The 25460-nt window shown below is 49.1% G+C and overlaps 1 protein-coding gene, 1 long non-coding RNA gene and 1 pseudogene across 2 annotated transcripts; 2 read left to right on the top strand and 1 right to left on the bottom strand.

Moving 5' to 3' along the window:
- The first annotated feature begins 366 nt into the window (after positions 1 to 366).
- On the top strand, positions 367 to 3293 carry LOC135406211 (uncharacterized). Its single transcript, XR_010426229.1, has 2 exons — positions 367 to 1212; positions 1301 to 3293. It is a non-coding gene; the product is annotated as an uncharacterized LOC135406211 (long non-coding RNA).
- Positions 3294 to 3581: 288 nt separating this feature from the next.
- Positions 3582 to 7930, bottom strand: LOC135406124 (7-methylguanosine phosphate-specific 5'-nucleotidase-like; annotated as a pseudogene).
- A 1070-nt stretch (positions 7931 to 9000) lies between these two features.
- Positions 9001 to 9925, top strand: LOC135406117 (kelch-like protein 10). The gene is made up of 2 exons (XM_064640664.1): positions 9001 to 9135; positions 9661 to 9925. The coding sequence occupies exons 1-2, from the start codon at positions 9002 to 9004 to the stop codon at positions 9863 to 9865; spliced, it is 339 nt and encodes a 112-aa protein (XP_064496734.1). The 5' UTR covers position 9001; the 3' UTR covers positions 9866 to 9925.
- Positions 9926 to 25460: the final 15535 nt, after the last annotated feature.

Here is a 25460-nt window from a genome sequence, read left to right as displayed (position 1 = left end):
GATTTTCAACTGGTTATGTCAGATTTTACAGGCAAACTGATAACCCATCTACCAGCAATTCCTTTTCTGCAGTTTCTTTCCATCTCTCAACCCAGACTGAGAAATAACTTTTCTACTAGCCCTTTGAAGAAAGCTGTGACAGCCTTCACAGACGGCTCAGGGAGGTCTAGTAATGCAGTGGTAGCCTGGTTTGAAAAAGGAGAATGAAAAACAGATGTTCATCAAGTTGAAGGTTCATCTCAGATTGCTGAACTCTCAGCCGTGGTAAGAGCGTTCCAACTTTTTCCACAGACTCTGAATTTGGTATCAGATTCTGCCTATGTTGTAGGAGTTGTAAGTTGCATAGAAAATAGTTATGTAAAAGATTTGAACAATCAAAAGCTGTTTACCCTGTTTAAAACATTGTTACTATTAATCCAACAGAGGAAACATCCTTTCTATATCACTCACATTAGATCACATACATGCCTCCCAGGCCCACTTACAGAAGGGAAGGCTGTGGCAGATAAAGCAGCAAATTCAGCTTTCCCAGTTAACACAGTACCTACACCTAACAGTTTTGAAAAAGCAAAAATTTCTCATAACTTTTTCCACCAAAATTCTACATCATTGAAAAAAATGTTTCAGTTATCTACCTCTCAAGCCAAAGCCATTGTGTCTGCGTGTCCAGACTGTCAGTTGGTAACTCCAGTGAGATCTGAAGGAGTTAATCCAAGAGGCCTTAGCCCCTTAGATCTCTGGCAATCAGATGTGACACATGTGCCACGATTTGGCAGATTGAAGTATGTACATGTATCAGTGGACACTTGCTCAGGACTCATTGTTGCCACTGCACATACAGGAGAAAAAGCTAAAGATGTTAAAAGATATTTTTTCTCAGCATTTGCCATAATGGGCATTCCAAAACAAATTAAAACAGATAATGCCCCGGCATACATTTCTGCTTCCCTTAAAGAATTTTTCAATATGTGGGGAATAGTTCACACCACTGGCATTCCTCACTCTCCACAGGGCCAAGCGATAGTAGAGAGAACTCACAAATCCTTAAAAGATATGCTGAAAAAACAAGAAAAAACAACTGTAGGTCTCTCTCCATCAGAACGTTTAAACAAGGCATTGTATGTGCTCAATTTTTTAAATAGGCTGCATGAGGATGTTTCACCTGTTGGACATCATTTTGGAGCTGGAAAATTAAAAACGGGGGAAGCTAAGGTAAAATACAAGGATATCCTGACAGGAGAATGGCTCGGTCCTGTCCCTCTAATTGTTTGGGGGAGAGGACATGCTTGTGTCTCCACAGGAGCAGGTCCAAGATGGATACCGTCCAGACTAGTGAGGATCCACCAAGAAGTTTCCCTCCCAGCTCAACCAGCAGCAGATCCAGCACCAGCAGATTCAGCACCAGCTACAGGAAGCGATCCCCCATCAGCATCACTTTCGGGATAATCCTGGTTTTGTGTGCAGCATAACACCAGCAAATCAGAAAGACCTAACGTCAGGAGCCCTTGCCACACCTCCTCCAACAATTCCAAATTGGGTAATGCTCCCTGGTCAAAACGTTTGGCTAAACCTGGCACAATCACTAAATACTGACTCTATCTGTCTCTCTACCTTAGATCCCTCTCACCCTTTTAAGACCTGTCTGGTAGGAATCCCCTGGACACCCAGAGAATGGGGTGATTTTAGAAATCAGTATATCCCCTGCTGTGATGACCATGATCAGTTTAAAAATCCGTTCTTAGATTGTCTCACAAGACCAGCAAAAACTTCACATGACAGACAGACATTTAGCTATCAGTGGCAGAGACCTGAGGAATTAGAAATCTTGGGGAGTATCATATCTCCTCTCTGTTTTTGCTTCATTCACAACAAATATGTTGCCCCTCCTGAATTAATTAATATCACCTCTTATGGACCTTATTCCAACTTCAGTTTTTGGTGCAAGGAAGAGGTTCCTTACCAGATACATGCTACCCCTGATTCAGTTATTCTTCCAAAAGGAGTCTTTTTAATTTCTGGAATATGATTCCCAGATTAGCTGCTGGAGGCCCCTGCACATTTGGAAAATTAACACTGTACAATCCAGCTACCCTTATGAAATCTTTACCTGTAAGTCCTCCCAAAAATCGTGCAAAAAGAAACAGTAACCTCCAAACAACCTCACCCTTCCCACGTCATAGAGTGCGCAGGCAATTCCAAGGTTTACACCCACCTCTTAACTTCTATCCATCACAACCAAAACCACCTTCTCCACCTAAGGCAGTGCAGGTCCCTGTGGCTGCAGCACCCCCACCTCCAGTTGAAGAACATCCCTTAGCAAAATTGCAGTCCTTGAGGGAATTCACAGCAGAATGCAATTCTAACGTGCTTTTTTGGTCCGACACCGCAAACATTCTAAGTGGTCTGCTTCCAGTTGTCAGCTCCACAAGAGCCTTAATGCTCCTTACCAGAATGGGATGTTGGCTTGCAAAAGAAGCTGATGCCACCAGTGCTGCCCTTGATGATCTATTACAAGATACCCAAACCAATAAGAAGGCCTTGTTACAAAATCGTGCTGCAATAGATTTTCTCCTTCTAGTAAATGGCCATGGGTATCAGGAGTTTGAAGGCCTCTGCTGCCTCAACTTCTCTGATCACTCCCAATCTATCCACTCCCAGATTAATCAGCTTAAGTCCTTAGTTCATGAAATCAAGCAAGTTGATCCTCTGACCTTTGATGATTTTTTCAACTGGCTGCCCTTCAAAGGCCTCTCTTCCACTATTAAGAAAATTATTGTAGTTATGGTACTAGGACTTTCCGTAGTGTTTCTCTTTACGTGTGTCTTTCCATGCTTGCTCAGTTGTGCCAGAACCTCTCAATCATTAAAAGCATATCCAGCATTAGAAAACAGAAAACGAGGAGCTGTGGCAATGGATTTGCCATATGCAGGATGGAAGAAGTCCTGTCAGAGATGGACTAGTGAAGAAAAAGAAGAAAACAGCTCAAATGTTATGGAGACAGAAGTTTTTAATGTGATTTAAACATGTTTCAAAATGGCTTTTTGTATTTTCTGCAAGGTTACTGTTTCTTCTTCCCGACACCCCCTGTGAGGGACTTGTCTCCCATACAGGAGTATCCTGGGAAAGTGTCCTGAGGTGTTTCTCATTGGTCCTTGTTAACCCCTTCCTGTTGGCTGTTGACCCCTTACCTGATTGGTTTTTTCTGTGCCCCTGAACTTGTGATTGGCCCCCTTTTGACCCTCCTAAAAGCCTTATAAACCCCTACCCCACAAATAAACTCTCTCTTTTGTCCATCCCTCCCTGGTGGTTTGTGTGGGCTCCTTGTGGGGTCGCCGGCCACGTGCTGGGGCAGGGGGAAGGGCATTCACCTGCAGGTGATGGGGCTGGCACCCTAAGGCCTGGAGGTCTCCCCCATCCCACTAATCCGTCGTAAGAAACAACAAGGGTTTTTCCTATTGCTGCTCCGAGACCCTGGGATCAGCCTAGGATCAGCCCAGAAGTTTAGGACAGAAACACAGACAGCTCAAACGTTCCTTAAAACCCAAAATGCTGCCGGCTGGCCTCTCCTCTCCCAGCCCACCCAAACCCCAGCCCCAACCCTGGCAGACAAACTTACTTCTGGGTTTGGGCAGCAGCAGCAGTTGAGTTCTGGGGCCTTCAGGGACGGCTGGAAAAGCTTTTTGTCCACAGTAAGAATTGTCTTGGTGCAAGAGGGACAAGGTGGGACCCAAGGCCAGGGAGCTGCAGGTTTCCACGAGGGATGTAGGGCTGGGCAATGCGATGCCTGGCAGGGCCACACCAGCCCAGTGGTGGCAGCAGGGCTCAGAAACAGGAAAAGAGGAGGAGAGAGATTTGTTTTCTTAGTGAAGAACACAGTGACTCTAAAACTTCATCTAAACCGGGTCTGTCCCACAGCAAACCATCTCCATTCCACACTCAGCTGCTGAAGCAGGTGCAGAATATCTCTTCCTGAAACATGGAATGGTTTGTTGTGGCCTTGGGAGGTAGAGGGCCTGAATTCCCAGTGGGATGAAGTCCAAGTTGGATGAAGCCAGTCCAAGAGGGAAGCAGCAGAACCAGGGAGTTGGGGTAAAGGGAATGGAGAAGATTCCTCCATCTCTTCTCTCCCTCTCCAGGGCTGAGGGCATTAGTGAAGTCAGGATGGAGCCCAGCCAGTACCAGCAGATTCCCTCCAGCTCTGTCCCGGGGAGGACATTCCCTGCCCAGTGCCTGCTGCGGGGCCGGAGCTGGGATGCCTCTTCCCAGCTCATGTCTCAGTAAGGATGTACCGGAGAATCCCACTGGCCACGCCCAGCGTCTCGTCGCTCTCCAGCACGATGTCATAGGCTTCCAGGTACTTCCCCCTCCGCTCTCCCACCTACAGCACGGCCCTCAGGACAGGGTGGGGAGGGGGGAGGACTGTGAACACCAACAGCTGAGGGCGGAGATACTGCACCCACAGCCCTCGCTGCTGGAAAGGGGATCAATAACCACCCTGACAATGCCCCAGACACAGCAGGAGCCCCCCTCCACATCACTGCCCCTCCCTGCTGCCCCAAAGCTTGGCACCTGGGGAAGGCTGGCAGGGAAACACAACACTGCTCCTCACACCCACCTTGTCATTGAGAAAGCCAATCTTGAGGATATTCTCCACGCTGGGAATGCCATCTGCCATCGTCAGGTCACCCATGGAGTCCCCGAGCAGGATGATGTTCGTCCTCGTGCTCAGCTGCTGGAAGTAATCTGTGCCTGCAGCACGGTGTTGTTCTTGTGGTAGGTGTGGATGAGTGGTGCCTTGAAGTGCGTGAGGACTCCCTGAGCACACAGGACAGACAGACAGACAGCTCTTAACCCAGTGGTGGCCCTGTTAATCGTGTCCCAGCCCTTGGTCCCAGCCCACACCTTTCCTCTCACCACACCAGTGTGGTGCAGAAACTCACGTCATCATCAAAGTCCATGTAGTTGGACACCACGTTGACGTTGGAGTAGAAGACGCTGGCCTGGCGGATAATCTCCTCCAGGACGTCACCGACGCCAGCAGAGAAGATGAACAGGGGGACACTGTTCTTGTGCAGCTGATCAAAGAATTCCTTGAAGCCATCCCTAGAGCAGGAGTGTCCATTGCATGGGGTTGTGTTACCAGCTCCCAGCACGGTGCCCGGTGTTCTGGGCTGGCAGTGTGCCCAGCCCAGCTCCTGTTTCTGTCCAGCACTTCCCAAACAGAAACACACAGGTGAGCTCTGCAAACAGCACGAGCTCTCCATGGCACCAGCATTCCTGTGGCCTTCCCTGTGCAGAACCCCGGAGAGCTCTGGGCATAGTGGTCGGGCAGGTGCTCATAGGAACATGGAGCACTCCAGCCCTTTGCCTGGCACCTCCTGATCACACCCCCTGCTCAGCGGGGGCACAGGGCACTGCCAGGAACCACGTGGGAAATGTGCAACAGGTCAGACTGGTTGGCAGGACCATCAGGCCAACCTGTGACAGCCTCAGTCTGCCAGGACACAATTCCATGCAGAAGGGGAACTTGGGCTCAAGAAAACCCAGACATACGGTGCCATCTCCTCCCTGAGCCTGGGAGCTCAGTCAAAGCCCAGCTCCCTGAGCCAGCCTTAGGGCCATCGCTGCCAGGGCAGCTGTAGCAGCAAGTTTTAGAGCAAAGGTTTTGTGCTGTGGGTGAAATCTGCTGCTGAGTCAAGGGCCTGGACAAGGCCCAGCAGCTCCAGTGCAGAGAACAAATCTCTGCTGGAAGCAAGGAGCTGCCCCCGCATCCCGCCCTGCACATGGAGAGCCGTGCCCAGTGCCGGCCCCTCGGCTGCTCCTCGCCAAGGCCCAAGGGAGGGGGAAGCGGTTTCTGCGCAGGAAGGGAGCAGCCTGCAGCCAGGGAGTGAGCTCAGCGGCACAGAGCCTGGTGACAGCAGAGAAACCTGGCTGCACAGGCAGGAGAGAAGGGCCGAGGGCAGCCAAGCCCTGTGCCTGTACCTCAGCACCACAGCCCCATGTCCATACCTCAGCACCACAGCCCCATGTCCATAACTCAGCACCACAGCCCCATGTCCATAACTCAGCACCACAGCCCCATGTCCATAACTCAGCACCACAGCCCCATGTCCACACCTCAGCATCACTTCTGACTCTCTGACAATCTGGGCTATGTCACCTTAGCAGATCTTCTGCTGCACCAGCAGCTCGTGGGCCCTGGTCCACCTGAGGAAAGGCAGCAGTGAGCTCTGGGGCAGAGGCCCTCAGCGGTCAGAATCACAACTAAATTCCCCAGGATCACCACAAAGCCCAGGGACAGCTCAAGCCTTGCATCCTGCAGTCCTCGGGGACAAGAGGTTGTCAGGGCAAGGTCAAGATCATCATGCACAGCACTCACCACTCCACCATGAGGGGACATTTCTCTTCCAGAGTCCGGTTGGGATCAATTCCAATGGGATAGTAATAGTGCAGCAGGTCCTTCAGCTGGAGCGTCGGACAGAGGGAAAAGAACAGAGTGAACATCAGGTCTAAACAGACTATAAACAACACAACCAGCATTTCTGAAGTCTTCCAAAGCATCACACTTCCTAAACACAACCAAACTGTGTCACTGAGCAGCTTCCCACTGAGCACACCTGGAGCTCTTGGCAGCCTGGCTGACCCTCACCTCACTCCAGACAGACACTGCAGGTACAAACATCCCTCCCCTTCCTCCTCTTATTGAGCTGAAACACCCACAGCTGTGCATGCAAATTCAATTTCCCTTTTACACTTCTCTGTCACTGCTGGCTGAAATGCAGCCTGGACACTTCCCCCTCCAGCCTGGCAGCCAGCACAGCCAGGAGAGTTGCCACGCCAGCCAGTGCAACCTTACAATGACGGGTGACAGGGTGTCCTACACACAGCACCCACCTTCTTCCTGCCGTCCTCGCTGACAACACGGCTGGTATCGAGGATATCTGCAAGGACAATACAATGACAATGGCACAGAGACATTAAAAGCCTTTCTAACAGCAGCTCTCCTGCATCTCAGCGCCGGCTCCTCCCAAAACAAGCTGCGGTGGCACAGCTGTGGAGTCCCAACAGGCGCCGAGCACAGGGCCTGGCTCTGCTGGGAGAGTGGGATGGAGATGGACAGCCCAGGACACGGCTCCTGCAATGGGCAGTGGGTGGCCAGGACCAGGCAGTGAGGCCCAGAGCCGCAGGAGGAGCAGTCACGTTTGGCACAGGAGGGGACAGAGGATGACAGAAACCACAGTGATGAAAAACACAAATGCAGAAACCAAACAGAACTAGTGACAGTAAAAACAGCAGCTTCCACTCACTGTGAGATGTGGGGCAGCGCCTGCCGTCGCATCCAAACCTGCTCAGTGTCATGTCAAAGTCAGAAGTGACCTGGAAGAGGGGAGAAAACAACATCTGTGTGTGCCCCAGCGCACTCTGCCCCAGCCAGAGCAAGCCAAGGTGCTGCCAGGGCGCACACTGGCAGCGACAGGGGCAGACGGTGTCCTCACCCTCCCACCCCGGCGCTATTATCAGCACCGAATGGCTCCATCCTGCCTGGGCGGAGGAGGGGGTTGGGGAGTCGGGAGCTTCATAACCGGGAGCCAAAAGGACCGTCCGGGGAGAGCCACCAGCCCCGTCCTCCGTCTCCTCTGGGGCTTCTCCCCTCCGCCTGCACACCGCGCCGCAGCCGGGGGGGTGAGGAAGGGCCAGCTGAGACAAGGACGGAGCGTGAGCGATGCACCTCCTGCCCCGCCGGGGCCGGTACCTGCAGCTTGGCCACCCCCTGCTCCCGGAGGGTCCGGAGGATCCCCCGCACGCGCTCGGGCTGCCGGATCCGGACCGTGGCTTTCTCCAGCTCGGGCACCTGCGGGCAGAGCAGAGACCCCGCTCGGTGCCGCCCTGGTGGGACCGAGGAGCCTCCAGCGCCCTCCTGGCCGCGCTCCCCCGCCCAGCCCCGGGGCCGCCGCTGCCCCAGCCCGGGCTCCCGGCCCGCGGACCCCGCTCACCATCGCTCCCGCTCCGCTCCCGCCGGGCCGCGCAGCCGCGGGGCGGGGCCGGGGGGGCGGGACCGGAACGCGGCCGCGGGGCCGGGGGGGACTCGGGGCGTGCTCGGGGTAGGGGGTGCGGGGGGACCCCCCGTGCCCCGGCTGCGCCTCCGCCCGGCGCCCGCAGCAGCGCGGGGCGGGACCGGCGGTTTCGTTTCTGCCGCAGCGAGCGGGGAGGGCGAAGCAGAAAGGAAAGATTCCAATAAAGAAGCCGCGGGCAAGGGCGCCCGGCACTGAACCGCCCCGCAGCGCCGGGGACGCGGAGTCGCGGAACCCTGTGCGGGAAATGCCCGCAGAGAACCGTCCCCCAGCACTGCCAAGGCCACCACTAACCCATGTCCCCAAGAGCCACACGGCTTTTAAACCTGGACAGGGATGAGGACGCCACCGCTGCTGCCCTGGGCAGCTGTGCCAGGGCTGGACAGCCCTTTTGGGGAAAAAACTTTCCCAAGAGCCAAACTAAATCTCCCCTGGCACACCTCAAATGACAAATCAGGGGCAGTGGGTGCGACTTCAGCACTGACAGGAGCTGGGCTGTGCCTCAGCTTCCTCCTGGGTGAGGTGGCACAAGGCACTTCAGCAGCAGTCAGTGCCCACCTTTCGGGACTTTTACACTCTGGCAAAATAATACTGAGGATTATTTATTATTATTCATTATTATTATGCTGGGGGATCACACAGACGATTTTGCTCCCAGCAACCATTAACATTGTGCAGGCCCGGGGTTCAGCAGAACCTGGGCCGAGGGGAAGTGAAGGCGCCGGGCAACCAGGGAATGTTGGGCCTGGGTCACCCCTGTGGTTGTGATGTCATCACGGGTCACAATCCAGAGCCAGCGAGTGGGTTCAGCACTGGATGTTTCCAGGCAACACCAGAGTATTCCACACGCGTCAGTGAGGTCCACTGCCTCTGACTGCAGCGTGGGAGATAGCACCAGAAAGAAGTCATCCTCCAACGTAGAGAGGGAGATGAGCGGAAGGAATTGGAGCATCGCCAACGAGCTCCGCCTTGAAGGCACATTCTGTGATGTCATCATAAGAGTTAACGGAGTGGAATTCAAGGCTCACAAGCTCATCCTCTCTTGTCAAAGTACCTACTTCAGGTCAGTATTGGAAACACAAGGATTTATTTACAAGGGCCTGGAGTGACAGGACAAGGGGTAATGGCGTCACACTGACAGAGGTTTATATTAGATAGTTGGAAAAAATTCCTCCCTGTGAGGGTGGTGAGGTCCTGGCACAGGTTGCCCAGAGAAGCTGTGACTGCCCCATCTCTGGAAGTGTCCAAGACCAGGTTGGATGGGGCTTGGAGCAACCTGGTCTAGTGGAAGGAGTTCCTACCCATGGCAGGGGTTGGAATGGGATAATCCTTAAGGTCCCCTCCAACCCAGGCCATTTTGTGATTTTGTGATTCCTGTGGAAACATGGGGGTCGTTCACCCTGGTGCTCCCTGTCCCCAGCCAGAGGCTTTATCTCCTTTTTCAAACAACCAGCAAGTAAAACATTAATTAATAAACTATGGGGCCTCCCAGCAGGGCTCCTGTCAGTGCCTAAACTGTTGCCCTGGGAGTTCGGGAAACACAGGGGACCCAAGGACAGGATTTAATGCAGCAGTGCTGTGTTTTCAGGACTCTGTTTACCAGCACAGACAAGATGGTCTATGAAATCCCCGGTGTTTCAGCTGAAATGATGGGTCTCATCATCGATTACGCCTACACTGGAACAGTACCGATCACGGAGGACAACGTTGAGAGTTTGCTGGCTGCAGCCGACCAGTTCGGCGTCAAGGGCATCGTCAACCTGTGCTGCGAGTTCCTCATTTCCCGGCTGTGATTTGAGAACTGTAGCAGACGCAGTCCTTGTATAACAAGGAAATAAATGCTCCTCGTGTGATGGTGAACAAAGAGGCTTTATTTCAAACTCGGCGCGGTTTTATTCCTTAACACCACGTGCCTTCTTTAACCAACTAGGTTTCCTATCTCGGGGCATGCTCTCTTGGCTTCTCTGCCTCGGCACATCCCTTGTTCCTTAGACACGCCTTCCCACACCACCCCTCTCCTAATTATCTAAAAGAAGTCACAAAAACAGTGTAAACAACAGTGCAAACAACAATTCAAACAATCAGAACATTATAAACTGCCGAAGCTCGCAATGACCCAGCACATCGCTTGCTCGGCTTCTTATACTTCTATTGTAAACCTTTTTAAAACCTTCTTATATTCCTATAGGGTAGTGCAACTTGGAGAAATAACTTTATTAACCTAGGGCCTTAACCTAACCGTGTATGAACTTATAACTTTTATTAATCTGAGGGTTTTATAACTAGGGAATTAAACTTTATTTAAAAAACAGGATAATCTTAGCAAAACTAAATTTTCTTAAAAGTGACCTTGTGGCTGAGGTAATGTTATTTTGTGAGGTGTTTTGTGTTTTAATATTTGACTAGTCAAACAACTCTTTTCATTCATTCACTCCTCTCATTCATTTTCAGTCATCGGTGGCCACCTTCACTCACACATAAACATACACGCACATTTTACAGGCTGCTTCTTACCACATTGGTCATTTCCTAATGTAAACCTGGAACATAAACATAACTCTTTTCAAACTTCTGCGTTACTCTGGTTCCTGCTGCTGTGGGCATGTACTCGAATTTGGTTTTATACACTTGGAAGAATTCTGCTTAAGTTCTTTTCTTATAACTACACAGGCATAGCTCCCTCCCTATGTCACAAAATCTAGGGATCTCGTCCACTGTCCTGAAATCAAATCCTTTACCATGACAGGTGGCTTGGGAGAGACAAACGCCTGAGGTTTGTGCTGCTTTTCAGACCTGCTTCTTTCAGCACTGTCATAATTCAAAAATTGATAACATACATAGCTTTTTACAGATGTTCTTGCTGGCTACACAGATTCTCCCCCCTTTTGTTTTAATCTAGTATGTGTTTCAATGTGTGATGTGCCTTTTTAATAATTGTTTGTCTTATGGGTTAGTGTGGAATGCTTGTGACATGAGAATTTTCCTATTTGATAGGAAGTAAAGCTGTATTATTATTATTGTTAATCCATTTTAGAGTACCAAGGTTGCTAAGCAACTAAATCATTGTGTTTTACACTCTTGCATTTTGTCCAGTGGATGCTGTGGCAGTTATGTTTTGTGGATGTGTATCTATGTGCATGTACATATTTCAATATGTCCAATTCAGAGATGTATATATTTGTTTGCTAGACTTCATTTGCCATTAACTCTCTAGAGTTAACGCTTTCCTGAGATGGCATGGGTGTGATTTCTTGACAGTGTGGGCATGCCCTGATAATGTCTGAGCTTTATTAATCGTTGTTTTGAATTGTCTCTTTAGAGAACGTGCATTCTGATGGAAAAATGAATGAGACAATTTTGTTTGCTTTAGAACTCTGGGTATGGTGTTAAACATTGCTGCTTTAGCAGCTTCTTAGTTTCTGTCAGTTATTGGCCCTGTCCTGTCAGCATGTGATTTGTGTGTATTGTATAGAAATCATACCTTCTGTGAATCACAGGAACCAAACAGAACGCATTTCAAACAACAGGTGAGGGTTAACAATATCTCAAAGAAACTAAGTTTCAAGACGGGGTATGAACCTTATAGTATAATAAACATAGTTACAACATTAGAGGATTGTTCAGAAATTTTTCCCAAGGCAACATGAATGGCAGTCAGTTCCAGAACCTGCACAGAGCCTTGGTTCACGGTCTGTAGTTCTCGTTCCCACTGTTCTGTGGCAGGATTTATTCAAGTCACTGCAGTATTTTGTGTTTTTCCCAGATGCATCTGTGAAGGCTCTGAGACTTTTTACTGGTTCAGGTTTGCATCTGGTGTGGCTTTTAAAGGTAAATTACCGTTTTCTGCCCACAATCTGTGCTTAAGGAGATGGACTGAAATATTACCACCAAAACTTGCCAAGGCAGCTTGGGATCCTGTGTCCTCAGCTGTCATCCTCTCCAAATTGTCCTTTGAAGCTGGACTGTTGACAAAAGGCAGGATCTCTTCCGTCCAATTCCTGCAGTCGTGCTCTGCCTTTAATGACAAGCTTTGCAAACATCTCATTAACAGTTTACACATTTTTTAGGTGGTGTGTGTGTGGCAGGAAGAGCCATTCTAGAACTAACAGTGGGCTTCTCTCAGTTTGATCCCACTGAACAATACTGCAAAGTTGGTACCTGCTGGGAATTGGGGCTAGGCAGATTTGCCTTTCAGGATTTCTCCTGTTTTGTCTGCTCGTATCACCTTGGTACAATTTTCTAACACTTGGTTTGCCTCTGCAGCTAGAGATTTTTCAGACTTTAGGTTGGAGTTCTGTTGTAGATGACGGGATAAAGACACTTTTAGACCACAGAATTGATCATAACTTATCCAACTTTATTGCTGCAGGCTCTGTGCTTATAAAGGTTAACAATTAGCCTCATACATATTACAAGCGCTAACTCATCATTGGCTTCTAATTACCTAAGTTATATTTGCGCAAATGCTGTTTCTTTCTCATTCTTATGGTTACTTGTTTGCTATTTGCTCTGCTTTCCCATCCGCTTTATTCTATTCTTCTGTCACGTACACAGTTTCACAGATACAGTGACCTTCTAATAGTTTTCCCTTACCGTGGGACCAGAGCTATAGCATCTCTCTCATGTCCTCTTTCTATCAACCATGTTTCTGTAATACTCTCCACACTTCCCCCGTTTTCTTTTGATAATGTTAAAAATACATCATTCATTGTTTTTGTTAGTATGTTCTGTATACATTTAAAACCACAAGGAACGACGCATAAAGCAGCCAACAGTATCAGCAAAAGTGAAATAGCTTGTTTAGTGATCTCTGCGAGCCATGGTCCTAAGCCTAAGTTTGCTAACCATTCTCTAATAGGATCCTTTTGGATTTTAAAGTCATTCAAATGACCTTACATTTCTTTTAGTTTTTGGTAGATGGACTGAGAGTGATCAGAAAGATTCATACAACACATGCCTTCAAATTCCTCATATCCACGCCCCCGAGCCAGCAATAGAAAATCTATAGCTGCTCTGTTCTGTAAAACAGCATGTCTTATTTCATCAAAGTCATGAGCCAATTCTCCTAGAATTTTTGAGGTTCTATTCATTTGATTCCTTGCCCAACAAGCTGTTCTTTGGACAAGAACTAGGCTCTTTTTTGCTCCAATGGGAGCAAATATGGATGCAAAGAAGTTTGCCGTAGGTGACCAAAATTTGATGGGTTGGTTTTCTACTGATTTACAATATTTATCAAATTCAGTGTCTCGTTTGTTCCGAACATTTCTCCTTTTCAACTGTGTTATTTGTCTCATAGTGGGTGTAAACATGGTCAATTTTCCCAAGTAACATGGTCCACCAATGGGGTATTTAGGAATGCCAGACCATGCTTTATTACCACAAATTAAGAAATAACAGGTGGTAAGTATTTTGGCTTCGTTACACTGACTGACATGTTTTTGACATAGCCTTGGCACCAGGTTATATTATCGTATGGAGGGTTCTGTGCTGTTATGTTTGTAGTGGATACATTCCCAATTGTTTGTTGCCATTGTAGAAAAGTCTTTTCCTTATTTATATTGAGTCTAAAGCAAGAGTCATTTCCATACACAGCTCCAAATAATTGTAACTCACTAGGGCTATCTGTCATGGTCCTGTTTAGATTAGCTACTAACAAAAGAGATGTCATGCCTTTGGTGCCGTTTGTGCATTCTTTTGTTACATTGCAGGCTAATTCCACCTCAGTTTTGTTATGATTAGAGCTAACCCATCCTGCAAAATCACTTGTATCAAGGTAAGGAATGCCAATCAGACACGTTTGAAAAGGATCTGACGCTGAAGCTAAACTTAGACAGAAGTCCATTTGACCTGTTTGGTTGGCAAACGTTACCCAAATGTTTTCTCTGGGCCCAACAGGGATACTGGGATGTCCTTGTGTTATCAGAATTATCTTCAAAATCCAAAACCATAAAGAAATCATCATTTTCTTTTAAATTTCCGACCATGTACCTCTACACAAAAATCTAGATATTGTTGTGGATACTGTGATTATATTTCCTGACACAAAGGTCTAAATATTTCTGTGGATTCCCTTGAAAGGGTTCATCAGGTATTATAACTGTTAAAGGTGTTCTTTTCTGACAACGGGCAGCTATTATCTTAATGCCTCTTATGATACCTATGTGCTTGATAATGTGCTTTGTGTCCCAGCGTAAATATGCTAAGGCTTTTTGCTCACTGCTTTCAAATAGTTGCAAAGCTGCGGCTAGTGGCAAACCAGTGGTTTGTTGTAATTCGTGCTGCCACGTTTCTAATAATATTATAAATGCACAAAGTTTACACCAGATACTTGTATCTAGTCTAGAAATAACTAAAACCTCATCACTCATGGTGGGAATTTGAAGAATTCATATACCATTCAGAATAAGGAGTCACTATGGTTCAACAGAATCATGTTACACATCTCTAAAATCTTGACACCGGCAGAAAGTATTTTTAAGTTTACACAGTCACACATTCATGTAGCTTTTCTCTTTCACACAACATTCAGGTGGCCACCTCAGTCACTCTTCACTCACACACACATTTTCAAGTAGTCATTGGCTGTGCACTTCTTATCAGTTTCATAATTCAAAGGAAATTTATGGCATAGCCACCATCAGCAATCTGCAAATCCTGCATAACTCTCCATGTAAAAGACAAATACAGCAAGAAAGAACAGAATATTATCTTGGAAATCTTCAACACTTCTTATAGAGCAATGATATTCTGTCATAAAGGCAATAAAACTACTTCTGCAGGGGGCAGAACTATTCCCCTTTGTCTCATCGTCTTGTCTGCAAATCTTCTACCTGCACCCTGCCCCAGGGGGAAACAGCCAAATTTCATGTAAGAGAAGCAAAATGGCAAACTATAGGAAATTCTTAATAACCTTCTGTAATATATAAAAAGCTAAGCACGGATGCTGCGTTATTTCTAATCTTACTTCAAGGGATTTTTCGTCAGTCTCCCTTTCTGTTTTTGGAGAAAACATTTGAGAATCCCATGAGCACGCTGCATGCATAACACCTATTGCTGTAAAAACAATGCAATTTCTCTCCTCTGAGGGGCCACTGGTTTATCCACACTGGTGTGTTTGATGTCCATGTGAGAGGTGGTGCTTGCAGCTCTCCAGTGGCCACAATCACAAATTTGGAATGGATAAGATAATTCCCCACTGTGTTATTACATCTCTGCCCCACAAGGTTAGTGGAATGTCCAATATAAAAGGCTTAGATGAAGCTACCTTACCCTGTGGGCCTTGGACCAGAAGTGGCAAAATGCTCTGGAGAGGAGTTTTGGATCCTCCTACTCCTTGGATGTCGACAGCTGGCCTTGTTGTACCCCAGGTGCTGGGCCAATCTTTGGCAGAGATTATGGAAATGTCCACACCCGTGTCCAGTAAGCCAGACACAGATTTCTGTTGGCCTGAATTAGGAGAGAGAAGAGTACATTCTATTATAGGTCTGTCAAGAGGAACCTTTTGAGCCCAATTTATGCAAATTCCCTGTTCATCCTGGGTTTCTTCCTCTATGGGTATGACCTGTGCTATTTGATCCTCTGGATTAATCACTGGGGGTACAAAGTTAGGTTTAATTACAACAGACACAACTTTAGGATCTTGGAGACTCATAACCATAGGTAACACAGTAATGCCTAATGCAGTTGCAGAATCTGTTGCTGTGATAACACATTTCCCTTTAAAATCTGAAACCTGAGAAGAAGCAGAAGCCAATAACACAGTGTGATACTCTGTTTTTTCTAAGGTTTGAGGTTTTGAAGTTGCTAGCTCCAATTTAAAGGCACCTGTTTGGGGTTTTTGTTGGGAACTGTTTGAGAGGGGTAGATTAGATTGCTTAAAGGAGCTTTTTATGCCCACGTGCTGCTCTAAGCGCTCACCAAGCCGTTTCCCGAATTCTGTGTTCTGGGAGGAGGCCTGGGTGAGAGTGGGTTTCCATCTCTGTCAAATAGAGATCGACAGTCTAGAGCCCAGTGTAGCCCTCTTTTACATCTGGGGCAAAGGCCTGGACGAATGGTTTTTTGAGAATTGGGGTTTTGAAATGGTGGGCAGTTAGCTTTTATATGACCTGGACATTTGCAATTATGGCATATTATTTTGGAGGGGTCTAGGGCTGCTGCTAAGGCTTGGGTCATTTTTTCTGCCATCTGCTGAGTTGCCTCAGCAATTTGGTTGCCTAATTGTATATTAGCTTCAGCTAATTGGTTAGACATTGACACCTGAGCTTGGACCAGGTTATTTGCCAATTTGTCATCAGGGCTAATATCTTTACAAGCCTTTTCCACATCCATGGGGGTAGGGTCATGAAGTTTTCTGAGTATCTGCTGACACTGTGCATTTGAATTGGAGATAGCTAGCTTCAGGAATAGGGCATCTTGTGCTTCTTTCACATTGATTTGTTTTTCTATAGATTCTTTTAATCGTTCTGCAAAGTCAATAAAAGATTCATCAGGCTTTTGAGTTACATTATTGAAAGGTGGAGTTGTTTGAGAGGCATCAGCTACTGATTGTAGTGCCTGTAATGCCATATTTCTGGTAGCAATTAAGTCTTGTTTTGGAATTTTGGCCTGATCTGCATTTGCAGCATATGGACCCTCACCAAAAAGCATTTGTATGGTAGTTTCTATAGGTCTACGTGTAGTGGTACTAGTTTCATGAGCATCCTTTCTAATTAAAGCTTTCCATTCATCTAAAAACAATGTTATTTGCACCTTATTTAGCAAGGATCTCATTATATCTTTTAAATAATTTGGAGTTAGTACAAAGGCTGAGAATAAAGACGACAGAATTCCCATTGCATATGCTGAATTTAAACCATAAGTTGTTACTGCCTTTTTTGCATCCTTGAGAAGGGGTATGGCTAAGGGGTCCCATACCGGGGCTGAACCTGGATTATAAAACACTGGATATGCCTGCAATAAATTTACATCATTAACAGGTGTAGCAATATCATCTATATCATTACAATCATTGGTCTGGTTGGTTCCTGTGGAAGAAAGAAAAGGGTTAAAAGGAGAAGCAGAATTATTAAAATTATTTGACATATTTGAAAATGGATTATTGGGAGAAAACTTGTTAAATGTTGTTAAGGATTGTGAATGGTTTGTAGCTGGAAAACTGTTTGGTGAGCCTGGTGCTGCTGAGTCAGTCACAGCTAGATCCACGCTGTGAGAGGCGGGGGAAATCCTGTCCGTTAGGGGAGTGAGTCTGTGATGCTCGGTGGTGAAGGTGTTCTGAGGCTGTGGGTGTCCTTGCCTGTCGCGGCACGATGTAGGAAGAAGCGGGGGGAGCTGGAGCTGCAGGGCAGAGGTTGTCCCGTCCCCGGGCAGGGAGGGGGTCCCGATGACGTCATCCTGTCCCGCTCGGCATCCCTAGGGAAGGCAGGAGCTCTCGCTGTCGGTCCGGTGTGGTTGGAAGCTGGGAATTCCCCGCCTCCTTTGTTTGGCCATGCGGGATGGCGGCCGGGGGCTGCGGCTGTGAAGCTGCCTGGGGAAGCTGCAGTTGGTGATCTCCCGCTGAGAGCTGCCGGGCAGGAGGGGCTGGGGCTGAAGCCACACAAACGCCTGCTGGATTTTTCTCGGCACAGCTCTGCCCCGAAGAGTGCCTGTGGCAGCTATTCCGTGTCAGGGGCGGTGGAATAAAGTTTTGTGTCACTGGGGGTGTGCTTGGAGCGCTGCTGCTAGTGGGTTGAAGAGAGTCTGGGCTCGGGAACGGCAAGATGGGATCGCCTGCTCTCGGAGGGAGAGGGGGTGGGAGGCGGGGAGGGGTCCCGCCGGTGTTGGCTGCGGGCGGCTCCTCCTCTCCTCGCCCCACCGGCAGCCGCGACGGAGGAGCCCGGGACGGGGCAGGGGCCGCCTCGGTGCTGAAGCCCGGGATGGGGGTTGCCGCCCCGGGTCCGACCCGTGTAGGGGGCTGGGGCGGGGCAGCGCCAAAACCAGCAGCCAGATCAGGGACCGGGTGCGCGGCACCGCCAAGCGCCGACCACGATGGGGGGCTGAAGGGGGACCCCTGCCCGCGGCTGCTGGACGGGGTCTCCGTATCCCCCCTCCCCTGTTTCCCACGGCGACTTCGGTCGCCCCCCCTCTCCTAGATCCAGGAGGGAAGCTGCGGTGTTCTCCCCTAGGGGCTTGGGATTTTTTTGTTGCATTTCAAGTATTGCTAAGACGTGAGTCCAAGCTATGCTGGCATGTACTGCTGCTTTATCGTTGGAATTTGCAGCCATCCATATCTGTGTGCCTAATAAATCCCAATCTTTAGTCGTCAGACAGAAAGGAAGTTGAAAGTCATTTTTAACCATAACTTTGGAAAGGCATTTTAAAGCTGTTTTGTTAGTCAATTTGCCATTACAACTCAATAAATTTTTCAAATGCTTATAGTTCTCTTTTTCAGTCTTAGAGAGGGAAGCCCCCATTCTTGTTTGTTTTTTTGTTGGTTTTTTTTTTAAGGGAACATGCCGGCGCCTGCTCCTACCTGAATGTCGTCAGGAAGGCTGAGGTATTCAAAACAGACTGCTGTCCCGTGGTGACGTAGTTCGCTAATACCTTGCTGCTTAGACGCCGGTCAGTCGTCGGAACACAGACTCGCCCCGTCTGTGCCTTAGGGCTGCTTATATCTTCACAGAAGAGTTCAGACAATCGTTGCCTCACCACGAGGGCACCATTTACGATGGATTAGTGGGATAGGGGAGACCTCCAGGCCTTAGGGTGTCTGCCCATCACCTGGAGGTGAATGCCCTTCCCCCCTGCCCCCCAGCACGTGGCCCGCGACCCCGTAAGGAGCTCACAGACCACCAGGGAGGGAGGGACAAAAGAGGAAGTTTATTGTGGGGAAGGGGTTTATAAATAAGGCTTTTAGGAGGGTCAAAGGGAAACCAATCACAAGTTCAGGGGCACACAGAAAAAACCAATCAGGTAAGGGGTCAACAGCCAACAGGAAGGGGCTAACAAGGACCAGTGAGAAACACCTCAGGACACCTTCCCAGGACACCTTGTATGGGAGACAAGTCTCTCACAGGGGGTGTCGGGAAAAAGAAGCAATGACCTTGCAGAAAATACAAAAAGCCATTTTGAAACATGTTTAAACCACATTAAAAACTTCTGTTTCTATAACATTTGAACTGTTTTCTTCTTTTTCTTCACTAGTCCATCTCTGACAGGACTTCTTCCATCCTGCATATGGCAAATCCATTGCCACAGTGGCTCTGGAGGTCACTGACATTGTTCAAGGTGGAGGCCACAGCACTTCAAAAGGGAGGACAGGGCCACATGATCCTCCCGTGCTGCTGGTTGGTCCCCCTGTCTCTGGGCAAACTGCCCCTCTCCAGAGCTGAGAACTGAACAACTTTGTCGCTTCTTACTGCGAGCTGTGACTGCCCTGCAAACTCTGCAGGAACACCTACTTGTTCCTAACACCCTAAAGCACTCAAAAGCACAAGCACCCCCTGAGGCCATAGGTTAGTTTTACCCTTGGGCAGTGCATGTCACTGCATCTTTCAGACCAACCTGATCTTCTGCTGATACTCCTCTGCCTCAGTAGCAAAAGCCTTCCACTGGAATCGGGCTGTGATGTTACTTCTGTTGTGGATGGCCGGGGTTCTGTGGCTTGACAAGTTCCAAAGAGTACTTGTCCAGCCCGATGTTGAAGTCCTTAGCTTTTCCAAGAAGTCTGGTGTGGGTATCTTCACCTGGAACAAAGCAAAGAGGAGTCTTTGCTCAGCTCCCTTGCTGATGGAATTACAAGGAGCAGAGCAAACCACAGGTAACAGAAGAAAGTGTCCAGCTTTTAGCTGGATAAGTAATTCCACAGATCAGTACATTTATCAAATGCCAACAGCTCCGTGGGTACAGTGTGAGGATGTCCTGGACACCACCTTAAGCACCTTATTTCTGGGTAGGTTTGTAGAGATTTGTCCCCAGGTGACAGTATTTACAGTGAGATTTGTCAGGTGTGCTCAGGTGACCCACTCAGATCCCAGGCAATTCTGCATCAAATTCATTCGGGTGACTCTAAGGAGCCCCACTCAGTCACAGCCCAGGGGCTCCTGAAGGCACCCCACGGGGCTCCTGCCTCTCCCAATCCCTTGTTGCTGACAAGCAAAGATTCCTGGGGGCAGGTGTGAAGAAAGGGAGGTCCAGGGGAGCAAGGGAAGTGAAGCCCATGGCAGAAGGGGACAAAGGTGAGGAAACAAGACACAATGCTCTACAACATTCAATATGACAAAGCACTAGAAAATCAACACCATGAAAGCCATCATCCCCTCCTGTCCAAGGTGTGACCAGCTCCAGGCTGCCTGCCCCCAGCCCAGAGCCGACCTCACAGCACGGGCTGGGCTATAACCAGTGTGCAACAAACGCCCTGGCTTTAGAGAGAACGTTCCTCCAAACTCACCTTGCTCCCCTCAGGGGTGAAAAGTAAGAAGACAACAGCACCAGAGAAGGTTAAGGGCACAGGCTACACAAGGGTGAACTTGGATCCCTCTGCCTGGGCAAAGCGGCTCGGCCAGAGGCAGTAGGGCAGTGCCTGCTGGGAAGGAAGGTCAGGCACCAGCAGTATGGAGATAGAACACCTGAACCAAGTCATCCTCATTTCAACAAGCCCAGAGAATCTGCCTGCTTCTGCCTGCACACAGCCACGCAGCCCTGTTCCAGAGGGAGAATGTGCTACCTGAAGGCAAACCAGCACATTGTCCTGGGGGAAGGAAGAAATTCCCTTCTAACAGACTGAGGTGGAGTGGGGAAGTCCAGCTGTGGGGAGACAGTCCCATGGGCACACCAGCAGAGGAGACCAGACCCTTGGCCTTCCTGGGAAACTGAAGAGAAAAGGAGGAACACAGCAAGACAAAGAGACAAGCCCTGACACAATGAGATGGCAAAGAGAATTGAAATGGGCTGTAAAGAAGCAAGGGAGAAGCACAAGACACTGCCAGGAAAGGCTGGTGCAGAAGATGGGAGCAGTCAGCTTGCCAGAGTGAGGGAAAGCCAGACGGCCCTGCAGGCTGGGCCTGTCAACTCTGGGCTTGAAAGGTTATTTTCTGCCTGGAGAAACATGAGCAGCACCGACTGACAGTGTGGTTTCATTATTAAAAGCCAGTCTCAGCTCTCCAGGGGCTCTTGCTGCCTGGTGACTGTGGCCAGGCAGCTGCCAGTGCAGGCAAGCCAGACTGCTGGGCATTCCTGCAGCCACCCTGCTGCCAGTTTCTGCCCTCAGGGGAACACAGGCACAGGGACAGCAAACAGGCATTTGCTAGCACAGGGTATCAACCCCTGAGCACCAAATCCCATCTCACAACCTCTAAACCAGGTGATTTGGACTCCCTGCTGTCTATTCCCACCAGCTTGCTCTTGGCACAAGAGTCATTTGAGAAACTTTCCTTGACTGAAATTCAAAAGGTCTCAGTTTTCCTCTTTACAGGGCAACACAATTGCTGACATTTTTCAACTTCTTCCTTCTCAGCTTTCGTGGGCAATTGCAAAACAATCACACTTGGTTCAAGTGAAGGTGGAAACCCTCAAGAGCCCATTGCTCTGGATGTCAGATACCACCAAGGCACGGCCAAAATTCGGGGAGAATCCTCAGCACGGGAAAATTCCCACCATCTTGCAAATCCAAGGTGGTGAATCTGGATGGGCCACAGCTGATACTTGCTCTGCTGTAAACCATGGGGGTTACACCACTCTCCTCTTCTTCTAGCACAGTGTTAAAGCGCCACATCCCAGCACTTACCTTGTCTCTATTCCTCAGAAGCAGGGCCGTTTCACAGACCTTGCCAAGGACATAGTTCTGAAACACCAGCTCGGATGGGACAGGCTCAAGCAAGGTCTTGTTCCGGTCAGGGGATGAGAACTGGAGAGGCGAGAGAGAGCAGGGAGAGGTTCAGCTGCTGGGAGGAAGGTTTGTGAATGACTCTCCTCTCTTGATCCCCGGTGAAGGACAGGCTCTTGGTGACTAGGTCTGCCCAGCTGCCACTGGGGGAACAGTAGCTCACCCACCTCTGCTCTGAGCTGATCAAAAGCTGCTGGACCACACCAAGCAGGCTCAAGCTGAGCAGCTCTTTTGGCAGGAGTTTCTCCAGCTTTCCTTCTCCAAAATGCCAGGCAGCGCTTACCTCCAGCACAGCCCTGTGCTAATGGGGTCCCAGAGCTCTGGGCACTCACTGAGCACTCAAGCAGTAAGTGAAACTCAAGAATTTACATCAGACTCCATAGGAAACAATTTTTGGGTGACCTTTACTCTGAGGCAGGGAGACTGAGGCCCACACAACTCCAGACTCTAGAGCTTAGACACCAGTAAGAAGAGAACAGCACCAGAGAAGGTTAAGGGCAAAAAGAAAGTACCACAGTAGATAGGAATAGGACAAATAAGGTGAGTGCTGCATGAGGATAAGGTTCAGCTCTTTTCTCAGCAGTGCTGGAGTTGTGTTAGACTGGGAGTAATTCCCTCAGGCCCTCAGCCTTCAAAGGCCAGCACTGCCACTGTGCAGGGAATCCTATGACCCCCAGCATTTGCCAGTGACAACACCAAAGCAAGAGGTGGCTCTTTCAGTGGGACAATGGAAAATGGCAAGCTCGTGCCCTTGTGTCCTGCCCCAGCCTTCCCCCGCTATTGTGCCTTTGCCATGGTAGCTAAACTCCAGCAAACCCCACCAGCTTCAGCAGAAATTATTTGTGTTGGCTTAGCACAGGTCAGGACTCCAGCATCTCACTAGGAGAACACGTTTTGCCTTTGCCCCAGCAGAAGGAACTCCACCACCACCAGCAGTTTGCAACGACAACAGGACCCGGACACTGAGGGGTTTCAATGAGCTGGAGGCAAGGCACGCAGCCTCTTCAAGTGTCACATCAAACAGCAAGGAAAAGGGCAGGAAAAGGCTACCTTGGAACTGGAGTTCTCACTCGTGCCTGGGGGCCGGACAGTCTTGGGCAGCTTTGTCTCCTGAGGGCTGTCCGGCTTCTTCCTGAGCCTGAGACCAACCTCCCTGAAGTCAAAGATGGTCAGCTGGAAGGCAAAAAAACCAGCAAGAGCCTCAGAAATGCCCTTGTTTAGAAAGGCTTTTCTTGTTCAAGTGGCTCTGATGAATCCTTTGTGATCACAGCCACCAGGACAGTCCTGGAAGTCCTGGACCTGCTGAAGTATTAAACATCACAAAATTAATGGTATAGAGCAGAACACACTTGCTCAGCCACGCTGTCATCCTGATTATCCTCCCTATGCCCCTGGGGGCATTTTTGGAGCCAATTTATACCTCTAACATTTTTTTCTCTCCTGGAGAGAGAACTGATTCTGCTTGCACATTGTAATCCTTTCAGAAGAACTTTTCCCCCTAGTTTTCCTCACTTGTTGTTATTACTTTTTTCCTCTTAAGTTTAAAAATTAAAACCTTTGCTCTGAAAGAGAGCGAAGGAAGAATGAAGAAGCTTCAAACCAAGGAGAAAAACCTTAAAATCCGAATTTCTGTGAACAGCACAAAAAGTCTCCTCCTGCTGCATTAATGCCGCCTCACAAAACGGCGATGGCCTCTGCAGGCAGCTGCCTAAAAACACCCACGGCTCCTCGGGAACACAGACATGCAATTGTTATCTTTTTTTTTCCCCTAAAGCTTTCATTTTTCTCTTTACATTCAGCCCCTCGGTGACTCCCGAGAGCCCTCTGCAAAGCCATAAACTGACTTTTGGAGGAGCTTTTGGACACCCCCGGCAATGGAGCGGCGCTACGCAAATTGCGTAAGGGGGCCAGCAATCCTGCGGCGCTACGCAAACAGCGTAAGGAGGGCGCCGGTAATGGCAATGGGGGAGTGACGTCAGTTGCGTAAAGCTACGCAAGTGGCACACGGGCCCTGCCCTCGGCACTACGCAAGTGGCGGGAGGGCCATGGTGGCTTCCTAAGGGCTCGCGGACCTTTCCCACTTCATCCCAGTCCTCTCCAAAGGGCTCCCAGTTTGTCCCAGTCCCTCCCTAAGGGCTCCCAGTTCATCCCAGTCCCCTCCTAACGCCGCTGCCCACAGTCCTACGCAAACGGCGTAAGGGGCGCTGCCGCTGCCCACAGCCCTACGCAAACGGCGTAAAGGGCGCTGCCGTTGCCCACAGCCTTACGCAAACGGCGTAGGGGGGCGCCGGTAACAGCAAGGGAGGGGCGCTACGTAAACTGCGTTAGGCTACGCAAATGGCGTAAGCGCCCTGCCCTCAGCGCTACGCAAATGGCGGGAGAGCCCCGGTTCCTTCCTCGGGGCTCCCACTTTATCCCAGTACCTCCCAGTCCTTTCCTAAGGGCTACCAGTTCATCCCAGCTATCGCCGCGTTCTCGCGCTTCCAGAATTTTCTCCCTCCGCTTCCCAACTATAAAAGGGACTTTCTGTGCTGAACACCGAGCCGGGAGCACTGACGGGCTCGGCGCAGGGGCCCTGTGGTATTTGGTTTCTCTACAGTTCATGTTTTTATAATGAAGGGGGAAGGGTTAATAATCTGTCACAAAGGACTGGAGCTCTCAGAGCCAATTAGTCCTCCAGTGAACCATTTAGCTGCTGCAATAAATCCAGTCTCAGGCACGCAATGAGCAGGATTCGAGGCAGAAAAGCCTGTGTGGGTACGCGGGGCATTGAGCTCGTGCAGATTTGTCCACAGGTGCAACTTGGTACATTTTAGTACTGAGTGCTTTTGATACACGAACTGGCCACCGAAACTCTCTTGGGTCATAACGTGCAAAGGTGGGACAGCTTTATCCAGAACACGTAGACCACACAATTTCTCAGAGCTGGATCAGAATCTGTGCCAGCCTGTGGTGGAACCATGAAAGCCACCCCCAGGAGTTGCATTTCCCATTCGGATATCAGGTGGGGACAAGTCCCTGCCACAGGAATGGAAAATCCATGGTGGGGTGGGAAGGGCCAAGATGCTGCCCTGGCAGAGAAGGAGGGATGTGCCACTGCAACATCTCCCAGCAATGCTGCTGTGGGTGGAAAAACACCATTAAGCTGGGACAAAGTCTAGGAAAGCAACAGCAGAGTCTGTCTCCCTCTAAATGTGATGTCTCCATCATCCAGACCCAAAGCCATGCTTTGGACCTCCCTGCACCAGTCTTGATTTTCCAGCTCCTTAACTGCATCAGAACAAGACCAAAAAAATTACTTCTTTTTATATTCTTGTAGTGGGTTGACCCTGGCCAGACACCAGGTACCCAATAAAGCCACTCTCACTCTCCTTCTGCAACTGGACAGAGGACAGAGAAAAAAAACAGCTAAGAATTCCTGAGTAGAGATAAGAGCTGGGAGAGGTCAGTGACTGATCACCTTCACGGGCAAAACAAGACTCCAAGTGGGGATAGTACTTATATTTATTACTAACAGGATAAGAGCCAAA

Source organism: Pseudopipra pipra, chromosome W (assembly GCF_036250125.1).
Source record: "Pseudopipra pipra isolate bDixPip1 chromosome W, bDixPip1.hap1, whole genome shotgun sequence".
NCBI lineage: Eukaryota > Metazoa > Chordata > Aves > Passeriformes > Pipridae > Pseudopipra > Pseudopipra pipra.
The sequence above is the reverse complement of the archived record's forward strand: the minus strand, read 5'-3'. Positions and strand labels throughout refer to the sequence as shown.